The following is a 23,758-nucleotide window of genomic DNA, read 5'->3' as shown; positions in this document are numbered from 1 at the left end:
CTTTCTCCCAGGGAGATCTGGGTACAGAGAGCTGTGGCACAGGGTCAGCTCTGGGTGCAGGCTGAGACCTGAACAATCCTGTCCCAGAATGTTTCTCAGTTCCTGTGTCCAGAGGGCTCCAGGCAGGTTCCTCTTGGACAAGTAATGTGAGTAGAAGTAATAGTTTCGCTTCTTTCCTCAGGATTGTCCACACTTCTGAGAATCTGGCTCTCTCCCCGTGGGGTCTGGGTACAGAGAGCTGTGTCACAGGATCAACTCCGCTCACAGGCAGAAGAGAAGTATTTTTCAATGAATAAATTGTGATAGTTATGAATTAGGAAAACAACATTGTCATAACACTAACTGAAACAATGAACTGCATATTATAAAAGTTCTATCCCAGAAAAATAATTTTAAAAGATAAGGGATATATTACAAATAGTGACTTTAAAAATTTAGCTTGTTTCATTCTTTCAGGCATACATTTGTTATATATTTAATGATTAATTATTGAATATGGTTCAGGCATAAAATAAAGTTAACCGGACTGGAGAGATGGCTCAGTAGTTAAGAGACTGCTCTTCCAGAGGTCCTGAGTTCAATTCCCAGCAACCACATGGTGGCTCATAACCATCTGTAATAGGATGCTCTCTTCTGAAGTGTATGAAGACCAACTACAGTGTACTCACATATAAATAAAATAAATAAATCTTTAAAAAAATAAAATTAACCATTTTCATGATTAAAAAAAGAACATCGTCTACCACATTTAAAATCAAGTTTCACCATTGTAACATGAGTGATAGTTGTACTGCAGAAGTGGGACTAGAGTAGGTCCACACAGTCAGTGATGTCACATTCTGTGTCTCATTCTTCATGCTCTGCTAGGTGCAGACAGAAAGAAAAGGGATCCAAGCAAGCACTCTTTATCACAGGCACCTTGATCTGAACAGACCTGCATCAGCATCCCAACCTATGTTAAGTAATATAACACCTTTTGTATATGCTCGAAATCAGGGGTTAAAAGAATTTTGCTTGCTTTCAAAGACTGAATTATTTTAGTGCTTCTGTTCTCTATTTGTTTGAACTAACGCTGAATAAATGTTAGCCTCAAAGTTGTCTTAAAATACTTCAGACATAAAGATTAAACTAAAAATGGGTAAGTGTGCTATAAACACTCAGGCCAAAGTCTTGTCGTGTGGCTTACTCAGCCTGGCCTGGAACTTGCTATGCGGTCTAGGCTAATTTTTTTTTTTTTTTGAGACAGGATTTCTCTGTATAGTCTTGGCTGTCCTGAAACTTGCTTTGTAGAGCAGGCTTGTCTGTAACTTATGCAGATCCACCTGCCTCCCTGTCCTAAGTGTGTGCCATTTTGTCCGGCCAACTAATTCTTAACTCATAATCCTTCTGCCCTGATCTTAAGGGTTCCAGAATATAAAGTTCTGTGGGTGGTATATTTCTTCTACTGTAATACTCCATATCTGTATTGAAATTCATTGTGGGGAAAATGCCAGAATATTCCCTTTGCTGATCTCTAGCCTTGTCCTAGTTTCCCATTCATCCTTCTACACTTCGTATAGCCAAGGTCCTTGGAGGTGTGGGTCTGTTCCACATGATTTTGTCAGACACTATCAGCTGCCTCAAGGATGGTGCAAGGTGAGAACAGACTAAGAAAGGCTGTGAAGGAACTTTCTGAGGGAAATGACAGTGCTCTGTTTTGAGTTCTAGACTGCACAAGAATGTGTATTTATAAAAATAAACGTGTACATCTAATATTTGTGTCTCTCTGTATAGATTTTATTCAAAAACAAAAGCTATAAGAGTAGTGTATAATTTACATTGAAAGATGTGGAGAAAATGCATTGACATTAGCAATTTAATTTGAAGTTTTTCAGTATCATGGAGTGATGAATGGATATGAAGAATGAGTACATACAGAAGATACACCCAGACACTAACGTCAGTGGAAGAACACAGCCCAAGCGCTGTCAAATCCCTTTGCCTCAAGCTTTAAGAATGTCGTCATAAATATTGTGGAGAGGAAAAAAAAACATTGTGGGAAAATTATTAAAAAGAAAGATTTATGTTAAAAGCTACCTATTTGACATTTTAAATACTGTAACAATTCATTGTTGTATCATTAAGCTAATTTTAAAGAGAAAAACATAATTATATCCTCAGGTAAAAGCAGCACAGTAGCATCCAGGTAAAATCATGTGTGTGGTTAGTTTCCAGAGCACTTAGGTTGGAATAGCTACACCACAGCCTTTATATAGGCCGCCACGGTAATAGAAACAGAACACAATGTGGAAGGCCCAGGAACAAATGACTTCCCTACCTGGTTGTACATGTACCGTAACATGAAGTCCATCAGGAAGGATTTTCCTTTTCTAAAGGCTCCAGCAACAGACACGGCAACCACTTCCTTGTCTCTGACGGCCTCAGACAGAAGGATCCGGTTCAGTGCAGCCTCATCTAACTCAAAGGAATGGTCGTCTTTGACGATGAGGACTTGGACGGGTCCTGCCTTTCTCACCGGCTCCTCCTCTTCTGAGCTCCAATCACTTGACTTCTCTGAAAACCCACCTGTTGAACAAAGTATCAATTACTTCATCTAATTATCTCAAAATGCCAAAATATAGATGACTTTCAACTCTCAAAGGCAACTGAGCACGTTCACTCTAGTCACATGGTCTTTTTTTCTTTTTAAACATTTATTTATTTATTTTGTGTATATGTGTACACTGTCACTGTCTTCAGACACACCAGGAGAGGGCATCAAATCCCATTACAGATGGTTGCGAGCCACCATGTGGGTGCTGGGATTTAAACTCAGGACCTCTGGAAGAGCAGTTGGTGCTCTTAACCACTGACTGAGTCATCTCTCCAGCCCCTAGTCACATGTTCTATACCACTCAGACCATCACTCAGGCCAGCCCAGAGACTTGTCTTCCTGGTCGTGTGATGCAATCAACCATTATTTTCTTTTTAAAATGCTCTAAGTCTAAGTCAGTAGGAAGTTCTTTATTAAACAAGGAAAAAAACTAAGCAAACACTCAACTTTTGGAACAAATGAATCTCATGATTGTATTTTGCCCCCCCCCCGCCATCTTCTAAGAGTAGGCTTTTGTTATTTATTTGTTATGATCCTTGCAATGCTTCTCTGTGTCTACACATGAGTGTGTTGAGAGTTGCAGATGCACTTCAGTGTGCATACAGATGGAAGTCACAGGTTTTTATCAAATATCTTCCGCAATCACTTTCCACCTTATGTTTTTTGGTTTTTTTTAGACAAGGCATCTCATTGAATCTAGAACTCACTGATTCAACTAGACTGGCAGGCCAGCAAGCCCCAGAGGATCTTTCTGTCTCTACCTTCCCAGTACTAAGTTTATGAGTGAGAACCACCATGCCTTGTTTTTATATAGTTGCTAGAGATCACACTCAGGCCCTCAGGCTTGTGCAAAAAGTGAATAACTGACTCCAAAAACTTGTATTCAGACTTTTACATGCATGTCACATTCATATCATTAACACGTGTATGTGTGGGCATGCATACACACATACATTTGTTATTTTTATTTATGCATATGGTATGACAGTATCGTGCGTGTGTGTGTGTGTGTGTGTGTGTGTGTGTGTGTGCCATGTATGTGCAGAAGAGGGCATGCCTGGAGCTGGAGGGATAGCTAGCTGTGTGTCACCTGATGTGGGTACTGGGAACTGGGTTCAGGTCATATGGAAACGCAACAAATGCTCTTAAACACTAAGCCATCTCTCCACACACCACACCACACACCAAAACAAACAAAACAACCAAACAAACAACAAAAAGAATGACCCAGACGACCACAAACTTCAGAAGCCAATCAAGAGACCAAATATAAGGACTCATAAGATAGAAAGAGTTAAGATAAACACTAAAGCTTAGGGTATTCAATGAAATTACAGCAGAAAAACTTCTGCTGGAAATGAACATCCAATCCCAAGAGGCATTTAGAATGATAAACAGAAAATACAGGAGGAGAACAACATATTCTAAACATGCAAAACTACTGCATAAACACATGTGCACCTTTCGCTCTTCACAAATTAACACTGATGTAGAACAATCGTTAATTTAACATAATAAATTTTATTACAATGTTCTTCTGTATTTAGCACTTTGCTATGTTTCATAAACTCCTTATGAAAATCTAAAACTATATCTATTGTGCTTTAAAGTTTCACTTTTGGTGTTTAAGTTCTGTCAGGAATTGATACTTGTATAAAGTATATAACAGAAATCAAACTTTTTCTATAATAATAATACTCTGCCTTAATTGAAATAGTTCAGAAAAGTTATTACCTATAGTATGGAAAGCCTCTCTTGTCGAATTAATATTAGTTTAGGCTATTTTAACCCTTTGGAGCTAGATGTTATAATCAATATGCTAAATTTGTTTTTTAATTAAAATTGCACTGTGCACGGTGGCAATCCACTAACTAGAAAGCTGGGAAGCTTAGACTAGAGGATCTTGAATTTGAAGCTAGCCTGGGCTTTGGAGTAAGAAAAGGTTCCTTTGCCCTCTTCTGGCCTCTTCAGGCACTGCATATATATGATGCACAGATGCAGGCAAAACACTCATATACAGAAAATAAAAGTAAATAAAACCTTTTTAAAAAGATAATACTAAGGATTGTGCAAGTTTAGTAGAATTGTGGTTAGAAATTTTCCTCCAAGATTCATGACTTCATTGTCCCTAAGTAGTAGGTTTCCAGTACCAGGAATGCTTTCCCTCTTGTTGAGAGGGTCTTAAGTCTAATTAGAGACTTGTTGGTTAGCACAAGTTATGAGTGCCAGCATAGTCTCTAATAAAAATCTAAGCATTTGTCCTTAAATCCACAGACAGATGTAGTCTTTACTCCTCCTTTATCAAGGAAAATTCTCTTTGCAATAGATGAAGACCACAACAGAAAACCACAACCAATCACGCTGTAGTGTTATGACACCCACTCCTAGTGGTACATCTATCAAACGCACCCACACCAACACCCATACCCACACCCACAGCTCAGGGAACATTATGGAAAAGAAGGCAGAAAGACTGTAAGAACCAGAGGACCATGGAGTTTGCTGGGAGATATTATGTAATATCTCATTATAGATCATTTACTCATTATTCATAACCCTGCCTTTTCATGGTGCACACCAAAACCTGTGGCCATATCTCTAGATCCTTAGATATTATGCAATATCTCACAGCAAACTCCATTAATATCTCCTAGTGATATCAAAAGCCATAACTATAAGGTCTCACCAACATGACTGCCCAAACACGAGCTGATCAAGGATCACATCAACAGACATGCCAACGTGGACAGAAAAAGTCCATTTGGTCTCAATTCTACACAAAGAACTCCAAGCAACTAAGAAATGCTGAGACCTGGAGGAACAGCCTTCCCTATGGAAGAGCATACCAATTAGTTATCCAATATCAAATGCTCTGTCCTGATACATATACAACATTATACTACTGACAGCATATACTTAGGAATATATGTATTTACATATGTGAATATAATAACAATTAATGAAAAAGGAGAGGTCATGGATTTTAAAGAGAGCACGTGGGGTGTAAGGGAGGGCTTAGTGCCAATGCCATGCAGGGGAGCTGCAGTGGGCAAGTGAACTTCCTGGAGAAGGCCTACTTTTTTCATAGCTTTGATGGGTGTGCCCTGGAGAGACACAGCCCCAGGGGCTTTGTCCCAGGATTGCTTCTTGCTACTGATGTGCCTTGTCATGTTTGTCATTATCTGGCAGGATGTGATTGGACATGGAGAAACCTTCACTGCCTAGAGCCTTGTGTGGTTACTTCCTGGGTGATAGAGAGCCCACTCTTTGGTCAAATTTTCCTGTAGATCAACATGAAGAACTTTCATGAAACACTATAGATGAATTAATGATTTTACAGAATTCCTGTTTTGATTTAAATAATTTTATGAAGTTAGAGTAGTTGATAGAAAGTTTAAGAAGATGATTTAATTTATTTTGCCTGAAACACATAATAAAGTTAGAATTAAAGGTAGAATGTGCCCCTCCTTGTAGACTATTAAGTAAAGCCTGCATGGGTTGGAAAATAGGTATAGTGAGTTTTCAGGTGCTACAAGCCTGTAATTGTACTTGGAAGAGAAAAATAGGCTTGGGACAAGTTAATGGTCAAAGAAAACATTCATTCTAGGTTGGATCTGAGTTCCTGGATCTTGTGATATAGGGATGTGGCCACAGGTTTCGGTGTGTACCATGAAAAGACAGAGTTATGAATAAAGAATAAATCTATAATGAGTTTAAGAACAGAGTGCTAATGATTCACCAGTTTAACTGAACAGGACTTCAAAAATAAGACATAAGATAGATGGTGATCTGTCTCTTGGTAAATACATACTATAGACTGGCTTGTTTAAACTCTGTTAATCAATGACAAGAGAAGTACTGCTTTGGGATTATGTTGGGCTTGTGGAGAGAACACTAGCTGGGAAGTGTTTAGTTAGGGATAAGTTTCAAAAGGGCACACAATCAATAATCCTTTTGCAATTCCCTTTCATGTAATGACCTTAATCTGTTTTTGGAAGAGTATGCTTTTGTGGTGACTGTTTTTAGAGAATATGTAACTTGTGGTTATGAGGTAATCTTTTTCTCACATAGAATACTCTGTCTTAGGTGGTTAAGAGAAAGGTTAAGAGAAAAAAATATAAAGTTTCTAGAGTCAACTTATTGAAGTTTGTTCCATCCACCAAGTATGTGTATGGGTATATATGTATATATGTGAAGTTTGCCTGCTAGTTGGAGTTTGCTCCATCCGCCAAATGTGTGTGTGTGTGTGTGTGTGTGTGTGTGTGTGTGTGTGTGTGTGTGTATGATCTCCCCACCCTCATTTTTCTCTTTTCCTTCTTGCAAGCCCCAAAGAATTTAAAGAGTTCAGAGAGTTTCTCACTGGTCACAGGGAATGCTGGCCCAGTGAATCAAGCTGTAGTCCCTCAGAAAAAGTCTGCTGAGTGATCACTGGGTGACTTCGCACTCTGCCACAGTTTACCCTATGGTGTTGAAGCTGGCAACAGCTTAGAGGAAGGAAAGGGGGAAATATTGAAATTATATTATAATCTGAAAAATAAAAATAAAAAAGATAATGCTGTATACCTATTAGGAAGGAAACAGAGAGCCAGTGCTGATGAGAACGTGGAGACAACGGATGCTCATATTTCTCATGTAGGAAAGCAGGCACGCACAGTTTCTTTTTCACCACTGCAACCCCGAAGACAGAAATACCACTTGTAGAAATTTACCCAAAGTAAATGAAAACCAAACATTTATCCACAGATGTTTACAGTAGCTTTATTCATATAGTTAAAATTTAAACAGTAAACAAATGCTCCTCAGCTGCAGATTAAATTAACAAACTAGCATATTCATATAATGGGATGTTATTCATGGATGAAAGGGAATAAATTCCTGATTCGTGAAACATGATTTAATCTCATAAATCACTTAAGTAGCAATATGTTACATGGTCCCATTCATATGAAAAGCCAACTGTAAGATAAGTAGATTAGTGGTGGCCAGCAGTGGAGTAGACAATGTTGACTACAAAGAGAGAAAAAGGAATACGGAGTAATGTAAAGATTATACTCTGATTATAGTATCATCACATGATTTACAAACTTGTCAGTCACAGGACAGTATACTGAAAGCATGAATTTTACCTTATATGTTAAGCTTCAGTTTTTGAGTAAGAAATGCCATTTATATAACATTATAGTTGGGATGTATTTGGCAATAAACTGAAGTGATATGTAGGTACCCAGAGTGCAATCAGAGTATGTTTGTAATGGGTGAGAAAATGTTCAGATTTGCAGTATTTGCAAAGTGCCATGAGATAAATACTACTACCAAGGCCTGTTGCATCTGATTGTGGAGATGGGCAGAGGAGCACACAGTCAGCCATCATGATGCCAATATACTACAGCAATCTAATGAAATGTACTTCAGACCGCTAAGGAAATACAAAGCAGTATTAAATACAAATACAAATGTTTCCAGACCTAAAGATTCTACACTGCCAATGTGTCAATGCTTCCTATGACTTCTGGATTAGCTATAACAATAATCAAATTCTCAGCAATATCTCTCACACAAATTAACGAGTTCAGATGGACACACAAAGAACAAAAGCCAGCAAAGAAATCTTGGAGAACAAAGTCAGAGGACTTAAAGCACTAGCCGTTGATGTTTCAAATGCACAATAATTAAAATATGGTGATGTTAGCTAGGTGTGGTAGCACACGCTTTTAGTCCTAGTGCCCAGGAGGCTGAGGCTAGAGAACTGCTGAGAGCTCAAGGCTGGCTTGAGCTACAGAGAACGCTCTAGTCTGGTATAGGAAAGACAAACAGGTGCAGTAGCTGAAGCCTATACCCACAGAACCAGGGACGCTAAAGCAAAAAGACTCCCTCAGTTCAGACAAACCTGAGCTACAGAGTCTGACTCTGCTCAACAGAAGCAAAGACAAGAAAATAGAAAAGGTAAGAAAAAAATTTTGAAGGACCCCAGATATACACGTGTGTCTTATTTATAGCTAAAATATAACTGCCATAAACAAGGAAGGACTCACCTTCCCACTAAATCATACAAAGCAATTAAATATTCATGAGGAAAATGAACTTCTGCTTCTATTTCTCATCATACCCAAAAACCAATTAAACCACAGATCTAAGTATAAAAGAGGAAAAACAAAGATTACAAACAAGCAACTGATAAGAAACATATCAAAAGGCTCCATACATAATGAAAGATATTCAATGTCATGTAAATAAAACTGAACAGTATACTGATAAAAGCACTTTAATATATCTGATTTGCAAAGATCAGGGGTGTGACAACTCCTTGCATGGTTGGTCGGTCACTGCAGAGGGATAGTAAAGTGAGTGCAGCATCTTATCTGACAGGAAAGCAAATAACTGTGAAGAGTGTAAATGTAGATATCCTCCAACTTAGGTTATGTCAAGGAGTTTATTCCACAGATAATCACAGAGATACAAAATAGCAAAAGCAATAGAAATGTTCTTCAAATGAGAGACTACTCAGCCAGCTGTGGGTTACTCACCTACAAAATAGAATACAACTGCAGAGAATGGGGAGGCTCATTTGGAACCAATGCCACTGCATATTCTAGTAAATTAAGATATAGCACAGCATCTACAATACGTATAACTATGAGAAATGTTTGCATGATTGGTGAGTTTATGGGGTAGGAAGCAGCACAGCTTAGACAGAACGGGTTGATAGGGTTACCAGGGATCAGATCAGAGAAAGAGAAGAGATGTGGGAGGATTTGAAACAAGGTAGGCATTGAGAATATGGAAAGAGGAAAGATCAGTGTCTGTTTACCTGCTTATCACTCCTGGCTATGACTTTCAGGGCAGAAGTGGATAACATAGGTAAGTCTGAACTTGTGGGGTTTTGCTTGTTTTCTTTTTGCAGTACTGGGTATGAAACATTTTATCATGCTAAACAGGCACTCTACTACTACTAAGCTATTCTTCACCCCAGCCCTGAACCAAGATTTGTCCATATCAGAGTTCTGCTTTCTTAAATATGTTTTCCTAAACTAAATATCAATTCCCCAAACAGTATTCAAATCTCAAAAGAGAAAAGGAAAGGAAACAGGTCAGAAGCAAGCCAGGTAGGGAAAGCATTTTGCTATGATGGCTACGGACAAATGGTTCACCAGCAGAGAACCAACTGGCTGTGGTTTGAGTGTGTTTGTCCCCTCAGAGACATGTTGAAATTTGCTTCCCACTGAGAGGTAGTGGATCCATTAGAAAATGATGAGGACATGAAAACTCTTATGAACATGCTGTTGTCTTTCTTGAAGAACTTAGGGAATTCTCACAAGAGTGTGGAACATTCTGCTCTTACAGAACTAGACTATTAACAGCAAGAGTGGATTGTTAAAAAGTGATGCTGTTTCAAAGATCTTTAATGTTAGTATAATCCCTCCCCATACTTTCCTCTCCCCTGGTCCCCATGCCCTCCTCTATTCATCCACCTGTCTCATCATTTACCCTTCAGAAGCTGATGGTAAGTATGAATCACTGAGGTCACCACATACTTGAGTCATAAGAGGTAAAGAAATCAAGCTAGTGCCAACCTGGAATCTTCATGCCTACTGGCTAGTTTTCACAATCCTGGAAGGCTCTGTGCACACTAACAGGGACGTGGTGCTACTGAGCCAAACCTGCAGTTAGTTAGGTCTTATGGGAGAACTTAGTATTATTTTCCTGCTACATGTACAAAGTAATAAACTATCCCCTAAATTATTATCTTTACATCCATAGATTAGTGCACCTCTCAACACTCATCAGAGAAATTTCTTCTTGCAATAGATAGTAATTAATACAGAGAGTCACAATTGGTCTTTACACAGAGAATAAGATACTTCGAAGTTCTTAGCTCCACATGGGATATCACAACCTTTTGGCCTAGGGCTCAGTATTATCACAACAGAGAGACAAGAAAGATTTTAAGAGCCAGATGCAACAAAACAGTATTTGCTAGACATGACAGGGTCCTTGCACACAGAACTCACAGCAGCTATATGACTACATGAACAAGACCTGCACAAGATCAAGTTAATGAAGTCCCAGCAAGGATGGGCTTATGAAGCCCCATTCCCAGCTGAGGAGTTATTGGCAACTGATGGCTGCTAGGAGAGGGAGTCAGTTTCTTTAGGGCTGTGGGCTCTGAGAACCTACTCCAGTTCCTATAGACGGTCCTTTGCTCATGCACATAGGTGGCACTAAATGGACTCTGAGCACATGAAGCTCAGGGGGAAAGGTGTGAGGGGTGGAAAGAGGAGAAAATGGATGGAAGGAAATGAGATTTGATCAAAATACATTATACTAAAAATTAGTAAAGACACTAGAAGGTGACCCTGATGTGCTTGCTGTCTCTTTAACATGGCTCCCTGGCTCTTCAGGTTTTCTGTCATGTCATAACAACATTAGATATGGCCATCTGATCATGCACTTATCCACCTTAAGGAAGTGGGTCACAATACATATTCTTCAAAAAACTCATTCAGTGTCAGGGATTCTATCATACCACCAGAAAACTGAGAAAGAAATAAACATACTGTCTCAACTTTTTGCACACTGGGTTTTGTATTGTTTTTTCTTAAGATTTATTTTTATTTTATGTATGTGAGTACCCTTTCACTCTCTTCAGACACACCAGAAGAGGGCATTGGATCCCATTACAGATGGTTGTGAGCCACCATGTGGTTGCTGGGAATTGAACTCAGGACCTCTGGAAGAGCAGTCAGTGCTCTTAACTACTGAGCCACCTCTCCAGCCCTGGGTTTTGTATTCTAAGCAGGAAAAATCTAATCTTCTGTGAAATTTCTAAGTCAATAAAAGCTGGTACTCAGCTATTGAATTTTGATATGCAGAAAGGAAAAATCTGAAAAATTTAGAATAACCAGAGCAAATAATCATTGTTATATAGTAGAAATTCTATCAGGAAGTTTTACTGATTTTCTTAATTGTAAATTTAGTAAAAATAAATAAATAAATAAATTCTATCTATTTAGGAAATACTAAACCAAGAGAGATAACCAACTGAGTACAGTGGGGATGTTTTAGAGAAAATACATGATGCCCAGGAAAGTATCTTGGCAACAAAACTGTAAAAGACTATTACTTTTCTTTCAAGTATTATGTCTAATGACAGAACCTGAGCTTCAACTGAAGGACCGACCCTCTATCTGAATAAGTGCTGAGAATGCATCCACAGTGACAGTAGCAGTGACATAGATAGCAGACAGTGTTTACACAGAAGAGAACAACAAAATGCTAGTTGATGAAGGTGAAACTCAGAGCCAGAGCAGAGCTATGGGCTACAAAGAGATAACGGTGTACCTTAAAATGCCACCGTGTAGACAGACAGTGAGGTACCGGTGAGGTACTGTGTGGACGGTGAGGTACCGTGTGGACGGTGAGGTACCCAGTGGTCGGTGAGGTACCGTGTGGACAGTGAGGTACCCAGTGGACAGTGAGGTACCGTGTGGACGGTGAGGTACCCAGTGGACAGTGAGGTACCGTGTGGACGGTGAGGTACTATGTGGACGGTGAGGTACCCAGTGGACAGTGAGGTACCCAGTGGACAGTGAGGTACCGTGTGGACAGTGAGGTACCCAGTGGACAGTGAGGTACCGTGTGGACGGTGAGGTACCCAGTGGACAGTGAGGTACCGTGTGGACGGTGAGGTACCATGTGGACGGTGAGGTACCCAGTGGACAGTGAGGTACCGTGTGGACAGTGAGGTACCCAGTGGACAGTGAGGTACCGTGTGGACGGTGAGGTACCGTGTGGTCGGTGAGGTACCCAGTGGACAGTGAGGTACCGTGTGGACGGTGAGGTACCGTGTGGACGGTGAGGTACCGTGTGGACAGTGAGGTACCGTGTGGACAGTGAGGTACCGTGTGGACAGTGAGGCACCGTGTGGACGGTGAGGCACCGTGTGGACGGTGAGGTACCGTGTGGACGGTGAGGTACCCAGTGGACAGTGAGGTACCCAGTGGACAGTGAGGTACCCAGTGGACAGTGAGGTACCGTGTGGACGGTGAGGTACCGTGTGGACAGTGAGGTACCGTGTGGACAGTGAGGTACCATGTGGACAGTGAGGTACCGTGTGGACAGTGAGGTACCATGTGGACGGTGAGGTACCGTGTGGACAGTGAGGTACCGTGTGGACAGTGAGGTACCGTGTGGACAGTGAGGTACCGTGTGGACGGTGAGGTACTGTGTGGACAGTGAGGCACCGTGTGGACGGTGAGGTACCGTGTGGACAGTGAGGTACCGTGTGGTCGGTGAGGTACCGTGTGGACAGTGAGGCACCGTGTGGACGGTGAGGTACCGTGTGGACAGTGAGGTACCGTGTGGACAGTGAGGTACCGTGTGGACAGTGAGGCACCGTGTGGACGGTGAGGTACCCAGTGGACAGTGAGGTACCCAGTGGACAGTGAGGTACCGTGTGGACGGTGAGGTACCCAGTGGACAGTGAGGTACCCAGTGGACAGTGAGGTACCGTGTGGACGGTGAGGTACCGTGTGGACGGTGAGGTACCGTGTGGACAGTGAGGTACCGTGTGGACAGTGAGGTACCGTGTGGACGGTGAGGTACTGTGTGGACAGTGAGGCACCGTGTGGACGGTGAGGCACCGTGTGGACAGTGAGGTACCGTGTGGACGGTGAGGTACCGTGTGGACGGTGAGGTACCGTGTGGACAGTGAGGTACCGTGTGGACAGTGAGGCACCGTGTGGACGGTGAGGTACCCAGTGGACAGTGAGGTACCCAGTGGACAGTGAGGTACCCAGTGGACAGTGAGGTACCGTGTGGACGGTGAGGTACCGTGTGGACGGTGAGGTACCGTGTGGACAGTGAGGTACCGTGTGGACAGTGAGGTACCGTGTGGATGGTGAGGTACCCAGTGGACAGTGAGGTACCGTGTGGACGGTGAGGTACCGTGTGGACAGTGAGGTACCGTGTGGACAGTGAGGTACCGTGTGGACGGTGAGGTACCGTGTGGTTGGTGAGGTACCGTGTGGTTGGTGAGGTACCGTGTGGACAGTGAGGCACCGTGTGGACAGTGAGGCACCGTGTGGACGGTGAGGTACCGTGTGGACGGTGAGGCACCGTGTGGACGGTGAGGTACCCAGTGGACGGTGAGGTACCGTGTGGACGGTGAGGCACCGTGTGGACGGTGAGGTACCCAGTGGACGGTGAGGTACCGTGTGGACGGTGAGGTACCCAGTGGACGGTGAGGTACCGTGTGGACGGTGAGGTACCGTGTGGACAGTGAGGCACCGTGTGGACGGTGAGGTACCGTGTGGACAGTGAGGTACCGTGTGGACGGTGAGGTACCGTGTGGACAGTGAGGTACCGTGTGGACAGTGAGGTACCGTGTGGACGGTGAGGTACCGTGTGGACGGTGAGGTACCGTGTGGACAGTGAGGTACCCAGTGGACGGTGAGGTACCGTGTGGACAGTGAGGCACCGTGTGGACGGTGAGGTACCGTGTGGACGGTGAGGCGTGCTACTGCAGCTGACACTGCTGAGGATCAGGGTTAAAAACAGCAATGCAGCCAGGTAACCTCAAAGCCTTCAAAAGATAAGGAAATCACTTAGCCCAACTTTTATTTGGAAGCAAAATAAATAAATCATCCAAAATATGCCAGAATACCTGTATATTTGTTTGCTCTTGATTTCACTCTGAGAGCACTGTGTGCGCATGCCTCAACAGAAATGTAAGAAACTAAAGCAAAGTAACATTCAAACTCCTGATACCAATTCAGAGGGAACCTCAGTTTTCCTAGCACAGATACATTAATTAAAAAGGAATAAACCTTTATAATTATTATAACCTTTAAATAAATATGTATCTGTATATGTCTGTGTACATGCAAACATATATACGCACTACACATATACTTGGTATTGGAATTAGTAAAAATCAAAAATACATGCAACTTTTACCAAAAACAATTCCATTTCCTTCAATATCTTTTAAGAAAATTATCAGGATGGTGCATATGTATTTATATATAAATTGATAACATTGTTTATATGGTGAGAAATCAGAAACAATCTAAAGGCCTAGTCATAAGATACTGTAAATAAATTGTTGACACAGGGATTTTATGTGATATATACAGTCATTTGAAGTCACATTATAGAAAAAACTAATTATAAGAAAAAACATTTATATATTTAAGCAAAAAAGCAGATGGAAAGTAAAATTTCTAAGAAGGAAAACAAACAAAGACTTACAAGAACTTTAGAGTTGGCTGTAGGAGTACTTTCTTCCTCTGGTCATGTCTGGGTGAGCTACTCTGAGAAGCGTGGCTACTCTGTCTGCAGTATTGTCTGCCCTGCTCAGGTCTCCCCGCCATGCCCAGCTCTTCTCTGTGTGAAGAGCCTGGAGCTACAGTGCTATGAAACTTACAGTTTTTCTTCACAGAGTTCTAGTTTGAATCTTGCCAAAGAAAGGCACTGAGAGTAGTGGGAAGACAGAGTAAAGCAAAGTCACTGTCATGGTCCAAGAGAACTAGGGACCTGTGAGCAGACAGCAGCCACATGAAGGTGACAGGACCACCTCAACTCCTAACCCTTCAGCCAGCAGCCGGGGACTTAGCACAGAGCACTGAGTCCTCATGTAAGTTCCCACCAACACCACTATTCAAGAGATCATCAGTAATTGGGCAGACAAGAGGACTCATTTTATAGGTAGCTTTTGATAGGTTCACAAATGGGCCAGCAAACAAAATATTAACCATTTATGTAAGTATCAGGAAAAACTGAGCTAAAAATATTGGTATCAACCAATAATTTTAACCAATTATTGTAAAAACAATAATTTTAAAATGCCAATCAGCACATAGCATCTCACAGATAACAAGTCCAAACCTTGCTAGTAAATGGAATAGCAGGAACTGTGCATTGAGAAGGTCTGAGCTAATCAGGGATATAGAAAATACGTTTTATGGACAGCTAGAAAGCATGCTGGGGACGAAGGTCAGCAGCCTGCTTTGTAAACTGAGGACACGCATTCAATCTCTAGACCCACAAGAAAAAGCCCAGCGTGATGATGCACATGAGTAACTTCAGTGCTGGCGAGATAGAGACAGGCAGCTTCCTGGGGCTGGCTGCCCAGACAGCCTAGGCTAGGTCCAGGCCAAATGACAGAACTGTTTAAGAGCAAGAGAAATGGTACTCAAGGAACGGCATATGGCTTGCACGTGTGCTCACGTGCACACGCGCACACACACACACACACACACACACACACACACACACATGCACACCCGCACAAAATTAATATTATTTTATAATGTAAAGTAAGATTTAAAAATGTTCAAACTATTGAAGGTTAGAGGGAGCAGTTAAGAGCACAAGCTTCTCTTCAGAGGATCTGGGTTCAATGCCCAGCACTCACATGTCAGCTGACAATCATCTGTGACTCCAGGATCAGGGCATCTGATACCTTGTTCTGGCTTCTGCAGATGCTTCATTCTTGCGATGCCCAGACATGTGTTCAGGTAAACATTCTTATATATAAAATGTTTACAAAACTAAAAATGATTCAAACTGTGGGTATTCTAGAGCATGAAATGCTTTACATTGTGGCTACTAGCCATATGTGACTATCCAACTTTAGCTCCTCACTGTGGCGTGGTCCTGTTTCCCATCTTCGGCTGCCACACTTGGCCTGCAGCTGCACACATTAGACCACTGCAGCCTTGTTACCACAGAAGGCCATGCTGCTGCACACCACACACTCCAACTAGAATGAAGCCTGAGACACACTTCACAGACTGTAGCTAAGGAAAGCCTGTATTTTATATTCATGAGTAAAACAAGAAACCACTGGGATAGTTAACTAACCCAATGACAATAAATTACATCAGCATATCTTAGAACAAAATTTCCACTTAGAGAAATGTTTGTAACCATGTATATGTATGTATGTGCAGTGTATATGTATAAGATGTGTGTGCATATATATATATGTACATATATAATTTGTATATATAATGGGAAATTTTTAAAGTAAAAATAAAAGAATATATGAAATTAGGTACAATGGAAGATAGTGAATAATTAGAGATATAAAACATACAAATTAAAAAACTTAAAACTGGGCTGGAGAGATGGCTCAGCGGTTAAGAGCACCCGACTGCTCTTCCAGAGGTCATGAGTTCAATTCCCAGCAACCACATGGTGGCTCACAACCATCTGTAAAGAGATCTGATGCCCTCTTCTGGTGTATCTGAAGACAGCTACAGTGTACTTATATATAATAAATAAATAAATAAATAAATAAATAAATAAATAAATAAATAAAAACACTAGTCTTAAAAAAAACTTAAAACTAAGGAAAATAACAGAAACTAAGAGCAAATTGTGCTATATGAATGAAATGGACAGAAAAGCTATGAACTGTAGAAGTAATTCTAGAAAAAAGAAAAAGCATTGATTGCTCTGTAACCAATACAGAAATTGAATCAATAGTTCAAAATCTTATTAAAAGAGATATCAGGGGCTGGAGAGATGGCTCAGCAGTTAAGAACACTGACTGCTCTTCCAAAGGTCCTGAGTTCAATTCCCAGCAATCACATGGTGGCTCACAACCATCTATAATGGGGACCCGATGTCCTCCTCTGGTGTGTCTGAAGACAGTGACAGTGTACTCACATACATGAAATAAATCTTTTTTTTTTAAAAAGAGAGATATCAGGTTAAGGTGATTTAATAGACTAGTTTCCTTGTACTGAATCATTATCTTTTTTTTTTTTCTTTTCTATTTTTCGGAGCTGGGGACCGAACCCAGGGCCTTGCGCTTGGTAGGCAAGCGCTCTACCACTGAGCTAAATCCCCAACCCCTGAATCATTATCTTATATTAAATAAATAATTGAAAAATAAATAGCCTTTGCTTATTTTTATAAGCTTTATATATTCTTGATAGTTTAATACTGAAGTAAAATAAAGTACAAAGAAAGAAATTTAGCTGTGAACGTGTTTGCAAGTATCTTAATCAAATGATTAACAAACTCAGCAATGTGTTTAAATAGGTAACAGCCAGGCTGGAGAGATGGCTCAGCGGTTAAGAGCACCCGACTGCTCTTCCAGAGGTCCTGAGTTCAAATCCCAGCAACCACATGGTGGCTCACAACCATCTGTAATGAGATCTGATGCCCTCTTCTGGTGTGTCTGAAGACAGCTTCAGTGTACTTATAGATAATAAATGAATACATCTTTAAAAAAAAATAGGTAACAGCCTAAATGTCCTAGTTTCACTATAGATCACCAGATCACTTTAATAGAAATTTAGTAATGTTTACTTAAATATCCTGGTGAACTAAAGAAAACTTGTTTTGTTCCAATGAGTGTCCAAAATAATTGTTAATAGATCTGTTAAAGTTCAACCATCAGTGAAGATTCTAAAAACTTCCTGAGTTCAATTCCCAGCACCTACATGATGGCTCACAACCATCTGTAAAGGGATCCATTCTCTTCTGGTGTGTCTGGAGGCAGCTACAGTGTACTCATATACATAAAATAAATAAACCTAAAAAGAGAGGGAGGGAGGGAGGGAGGGAGGGAGGGAGGGAGGGAGGGAGGGAGGGAAGAAGGAAGGAATGAAGGAAGGAAGGAAGGAAGGCAGACAGGCAGGCAGCATCCTGACTGCCTCAGAGGACCAGGTCAGGCCTGATGTCTGTGGCTCATATTACCACTAGAGATCATGGGAGTGTCCCTGGTTGGGACAGCTGCTGAGGGCCATGTGGGTGTCCAGGAGCTGTGCATAGCTGACCCTGCTCCTCACAACATGCGATGCTCTGGAAAGCTAGCCCCATCTCTCGCCAGTGGCAGGACTCAGGAAAGCAGGCCCTGCCCCTTACCCAGGCAGGACAGAGGTCTGGCCCTGGGAGGGCATAGGGGGAGGGATTGGTGAGCCTGCCCCAGGGCATGACTATGAGACAGCTATTTGCTGTGGAGTGGCACGAACACAGAGGTAATGCCCCCCACCCCACACACATACCTCTCCAGCAGTTGGGAAAGCTGCTGACAGGGTCATGAGCTCGGGAGAGCTCTCCCTGCCTCTCACTAGCTGCAGCACTCAGGAAAGCCAGCCCTGCACCTCACCTGGACAGCACAGCAGAGCTGAGCCTGTTGGCAATGGTACAGGTAAGCCAGCCCCTAAGGGGGAGAGCAGGAAGAATTGGCCCTGCCCCTAGTCACTTGTGAGGTGGCATGTTCAAGACTGATGCCCTCCACCACCGTGCCCCTCACCAGCTGTAGAAGTTGAGTGAACTTGCCCTGGGGTCATGAGAGCAGATGAGTGGCTCCTGCCCCTCCCTGGCTGCAGCACTGGGGGAAGCAAGCATCCTGCACCTCAGGGGACAGCACAGTGGAGCTGGCCTTGATGGTGAAGGCACATAAAAGCCAGCTCTGAGAGTGTGAGAGTGGACGAGTGGACGAGCTGGCCCAGTCCCTAACAGGCTGCAGCACTTGGGAGAGTGGGGCCTGAGCCTTGACTGACAGAAGAGTGGAGCTAGCTGCAGAGGGGTGGAGTAGGGGGAGCCAGCCCAAGAGCATGAGCACAGAAGAGCTGACCCTCCCTCCTGCCCATGGTGGAACTGAGTGTCCTAGCCAGAGCAGTGCTAGACAGATTGCCCTGGTGGTGTGAATAAGAGATAAGCCAGTGAGCTAATCAGCTCACCTACCTACCACCCAAGCCAGATCCAGGGCTCTGAACTGGCCCACCCCAAAATCTATATCATCTGAGGACAGTTGGGACATGTGAAAGGACTGGTCCTGATGTTCCAAAGCTGCAGGATCTCCATGACACAGGGCAACAGGATATCCTGGAGGAGTCCCAGTAAAGATCCAATACTGATGGTGTGACAGCAGCCAGAGATGTTGAAGCAGACCAATGACCAGGCAATGAACGGAAGATGTGTAGACAGAGGGCTATACTATGGTACATGCTGTGACACACTGCAGCTTCACAATGAGGTGTTTTCTATGCTTGGTGGTGTTGTTGTTGTTGTTGGTGGTGGTGGTTGTTGTGGTGGTGGTGGTGGTGTGTGTGTATTGGGGGGCATTGGAAGGGCAAAGAGTAGATATGAGGAGATGAGGAGATGGGGAGATGGGGAGATGGGGAGGCGAGCAGGACTGGGATGCACGATGTGAAACTCACAAAGATTCAGTAAAAAGTTACATTAAAAAAAAAAAAAAGAAAGAAACAAGAACAAGTCTTGACCCTATGCAGTAGAACAAGCAAAAGAGTAGAGAGAGTTCTGGAAAGCATACCAGGGTCTCCCGAAGACATGCAATGTTGAGGGAAAGCACAGCAGTAAGTTGTGGTTAATTTCAGTCCACGTTAGCCCTTAGTTCAGTAGCAGCTATCCATCTCACACCCTACTCCCAGACCCATTTCCTGGAGTAGTAAGTGAGCAGGTTAGACCCAGAGTGGGCAATAAGGACTTTGCTCTTCAAAATTTGGCATCTGTATTCTCACTGTGGAATGTAGCTTTGATTATGGAAGGGTGCCCACAAGCAGGAAGCCATTATTGAAAGCCCTTTCACTCATATAACTTCCAAAGGTCCTAAAGGACCAACATGTCACCTACTTCATGTTTCTTTTTGTCCTTGGAAAGATCAAAGAGTATTCAAAAAGGCAAGGAAACATACAGGGGAAATTAATCACTGCACATGCTCAAAGAAACATACAAGCCCAGAAGAAATGAGGAGACCCTGAGTTTTTATAGGTCAAGCTGATCCGAGGTACAGAAACAAACCACAATAATTAAAACAACAAAAATTTTAACAGGAAACCATGGGGAAAGGCTGTAGCTTCTATAATAATCACACATACACATAGATGCCCACTTCTCAGCATCTCAAAGCACACAAACCCAACGTGTGACTTATTTAAAAGAAAACGAAAACAAAACACAGAAATTCTTCCAAGGTCAGAGAATAGATCTGCTGGAAAAATGAGTTTAAAAACTTTCTTACAGTACAATAGAATATGCAATATGTCAAATAAATGTTAAAGGGAATATTGTGTATTGAAATATAGCAAGTCATTGCCATATGAAGAAAGTAAAGATCTTAGCAAAAGTAAATATATGGCCATCATAAAAGCCAGTATTATTTTAGCAATAGAATGAACATGGTGCAGATTTCAGTAAAGAGATAAGAAACTTAAAAAGAAACAAATTCCATAGCTGAAACTTTTAAGTGAATGATATTTTATTGGGAGGACTTAAGGGCAGATTTGAGCAAGGAAAAAAAGTCAATAAATTTGAAAAAAGTCAGTTTTTAATTATTTGGTCTAAAAAACAAAAAAGAAAAAAGAGGGGTTTGGTAGATGACTCAGTTGGTAAAGTATTTGCTATGTAAGCATGAAGACCTGCAGTCCCATGTAAAAGCCTATGCAATTGTACATGCCCACGTTCCTGTGCATTGCAGGTAGAGACAGAAGGAAGCCTAGGCTTGACGGCCAGATTGGTTTCCAGGTTTGGTGAGAGGCACTGTCTCAAAAGAGAAGATGAGAATGATTGAGGAACCCACCTGACATCAACCTGAGACCTACACACGCACACACACACGCACATGCACACAGATATACATACATACACAAAAAGCAAAATGATTTTTAAAAGTGAATACAGCCTAAGAAACCTGAGAAAACCACAAGTGTGCCAGCAATTACATTGTAAGAACTAGAAGGAAAATTTGGAAAGCTGTAACTACACATTTCCTACTTGATGAAAGGTATGAATTAGATAATTTCCATATTTTTTGACAATTAAACAATACTCTTACATAACCAATGGATCGAGCAGAAATTTGATAATTAAATGCAAATCAAAAAATAATGATCCATGGTTATTAGAAGGCTGGAAAGATGGCTCGGCAGTTAAGAACACTTGGCTGCTCTTCCAGAGGACACAAGTTCAGTTTCCAGCACTCACATGGTAGCTCACAACCATCGGCTACTCCAGGACCAAGAAATCTGATACCTTCTCTTCTGGCCTCCTCAGGCACCAGGCATGCACATGGTATACCGATACACATGCAGACAAAATATCCATGCACATAAAATGAAATTAAAAATTTGAAACCCCTATTTAAAAGTTATATAAAATATGGAAAATTACAGAAAAAAAGTGTTGAAAGATTAACTTGAACGCACCATTTGTGAGAGTGTAAATGATTCAGGTGAGGTAAAAGCAGCACAGTAATTCCTCAAAAAACTAACAAGTGATTCAACAATTACACTCTTGCTTAAACTAAACTGAAGATCTTTGGACTAATTTCATTGGCAGAGGAGATTTCAAGACAGTCACGTGTCACATGATTATTAGTGATCACTCTCAGGATCCACAATAAAAAGAGCAAGTGGGGCAAAAGAAAGCAGAATGTACAGTCTGAGGAAAAGGGAACCCAGGAAACGTAGGGTGGAGTCAGACTTTGTACTGGAAAAGATAAGGAGACAGAGTAAAAGAAGTAACACCCTCAGGGTGAGACTATAATCCTGTAATTTATGAAAATAGAAGATTATCATCCCCCCTAAAATAAAAAGATACAGGGTCAAATAAAGATACAGTTAAAAAGAGAAATCTATATGCCAATATTTACATTAAGTAGCTTAAGGTATGGAAAGATAAACAAAATGCTGTATATATACCATTAAATATCATTTGTCTTTATAAGAGAATTCTGAAATATGCTGAAACATAAACAGAAAAATATTCCACTTACAAAAAGATAAACACTGCACTTATATGAAGCACTTAGAGTAGTCAAAATCACAGAGAAAGAGAAAACAGTATTAGTCTTAAGGAGCTGAGAGATGGATAGATGGGAAAGTGCTGCTTAACAGGTGCAGAGTTACAACTAATTTAAAATAAATATGGTGATGGACACAAAACATTGTGAGTATTTATGTAAATGAGCCAAACACTTAAAATGATTAAAATGGTAAAATATATATTTTGCAAGAAAAAAATACTTGGAAAAGTAAGTACTATCATTTAAAAATCAAGTAAGAGAATATATTTCAACCTTCAGATAAGAAAATATTTCTTAAACTATAAAAATCATAAATCATAAGGGGAAGTATTATTGATTAACATTAAACATAAAATGTCTGTTTATAAAGAGCAAAGTCATATCACAAAATAGGAAAAGTTACCTGAACAACAAAGATAAATAAAGAATTCAGAAAATCAAAAAGAAAAAAATAACCTATTAAAATAAGGACAAACAGGCATAGAGTGGCACATGTGGACAAGAAAACACAGCGGTCTGCGCTCGCGTACCAGTACAGGCAGGCTGAGACAGTGGCCCGGCCTCACTCCACACTACAATGCTAGGCATGGGTGAAGACACAGGGTGAAAAAAAATTTTGGAAAAAATGCACACTCTAGATTCTAATTATATTACACTGTGAGATTTTTGTCTCCTAGAAATGTCAAAGAAGCTATATACCCATGAAATCTCATCAATATGACTGCCTAAACAAGGCTGAACAAAGACAATACTAACAGACATGCTAACATGGAGTGGGGAATCTCACAGGTCTTCAACCCTACACAAAGAACTACAGGCAACTAAGGAATACTGGGAGCGGGAGAAATAGCTTTCTCCAGGGAAGAGACTCCAAATGGGCTATTCAACACCAAACGGTCAGTCCTGAAATCACCTACATACAAGTACTTTATATGGGCTGAGCAGGCTGCATTTATAGATTTAGGAATAAAGGCACATGCACACCACACACACACACACACACACACACACACACACAGACACACACACGCGCACACACACACACACACACACGTACAAGTACATAACAACACTTAAAGAAAGAGAACTTGAGAAAGTGCAAGGGGAGGCAGTGCATAGAGGAGTTAAAAAGAAGAAAGAGAAGGGGGAAATTATATAATTTAATCTAAGTTTCACAAAAACAAACAGAAAAACCTTCCGTGTAAACTTAAAGCAGTCCTGGTAACAGTCTATAATACTGGCTACTCAGGAGGCTAAGTTCAGCCCCTGCCAAAAATACAGAATGAGTCCAAGGTTAGCCTGAGCAACTTAGAGCGACTCTGAAACCGTGTTGAGAATGAAGCTCAGTGGTAGGTGTGAGCCAGCCTCATACAGGGCACAGG

General features: G+C 41.4%; 1 protein-coding gene across 2 annotated transcripts in view; it reads right to left on the bottom strand.

Moving 5' to 3' along the window:
• Positions 1-23,758, bottom strand: part of Atl1 (atlastin GTPase 1) — a 97,807-nt gene that overhangs the window by 46,703 nt on the left and 27,346 nt on the right. For both annotated transcript variants that reach the window (XM_017594227.3, NM_001009831.2), the window contains exon 3: positions 2,318-2,565. In XM_017594227.3, the coding sequence (XP_017449716.1) occupies positions 2,318-2,565 (248 nt within the window). The remainder of the gene's footprint in view (positions 1-2,317; positions 2,566-23,758) is intronic.

The sequence above is a fragment of the Rattus norvegicus genome, chromosome 6 (assembly GCF_036323735.1).
Source record: "Rattus norvegicus strain BN/NHsdMcwi chromosome 6, GRCr8, whole genome shotgun sequence".
Classification (NCBI taxonomy): Eukaryota; Metazoa; Chordata; class Mammalia; order Rodentia; family Muridae; genus Rattus; species Rattus norvegicus.
Note: the sequence above shows the minus strand (reverse complement) of the source record. Positions and strands in the feature narration are given on the sequence as shown.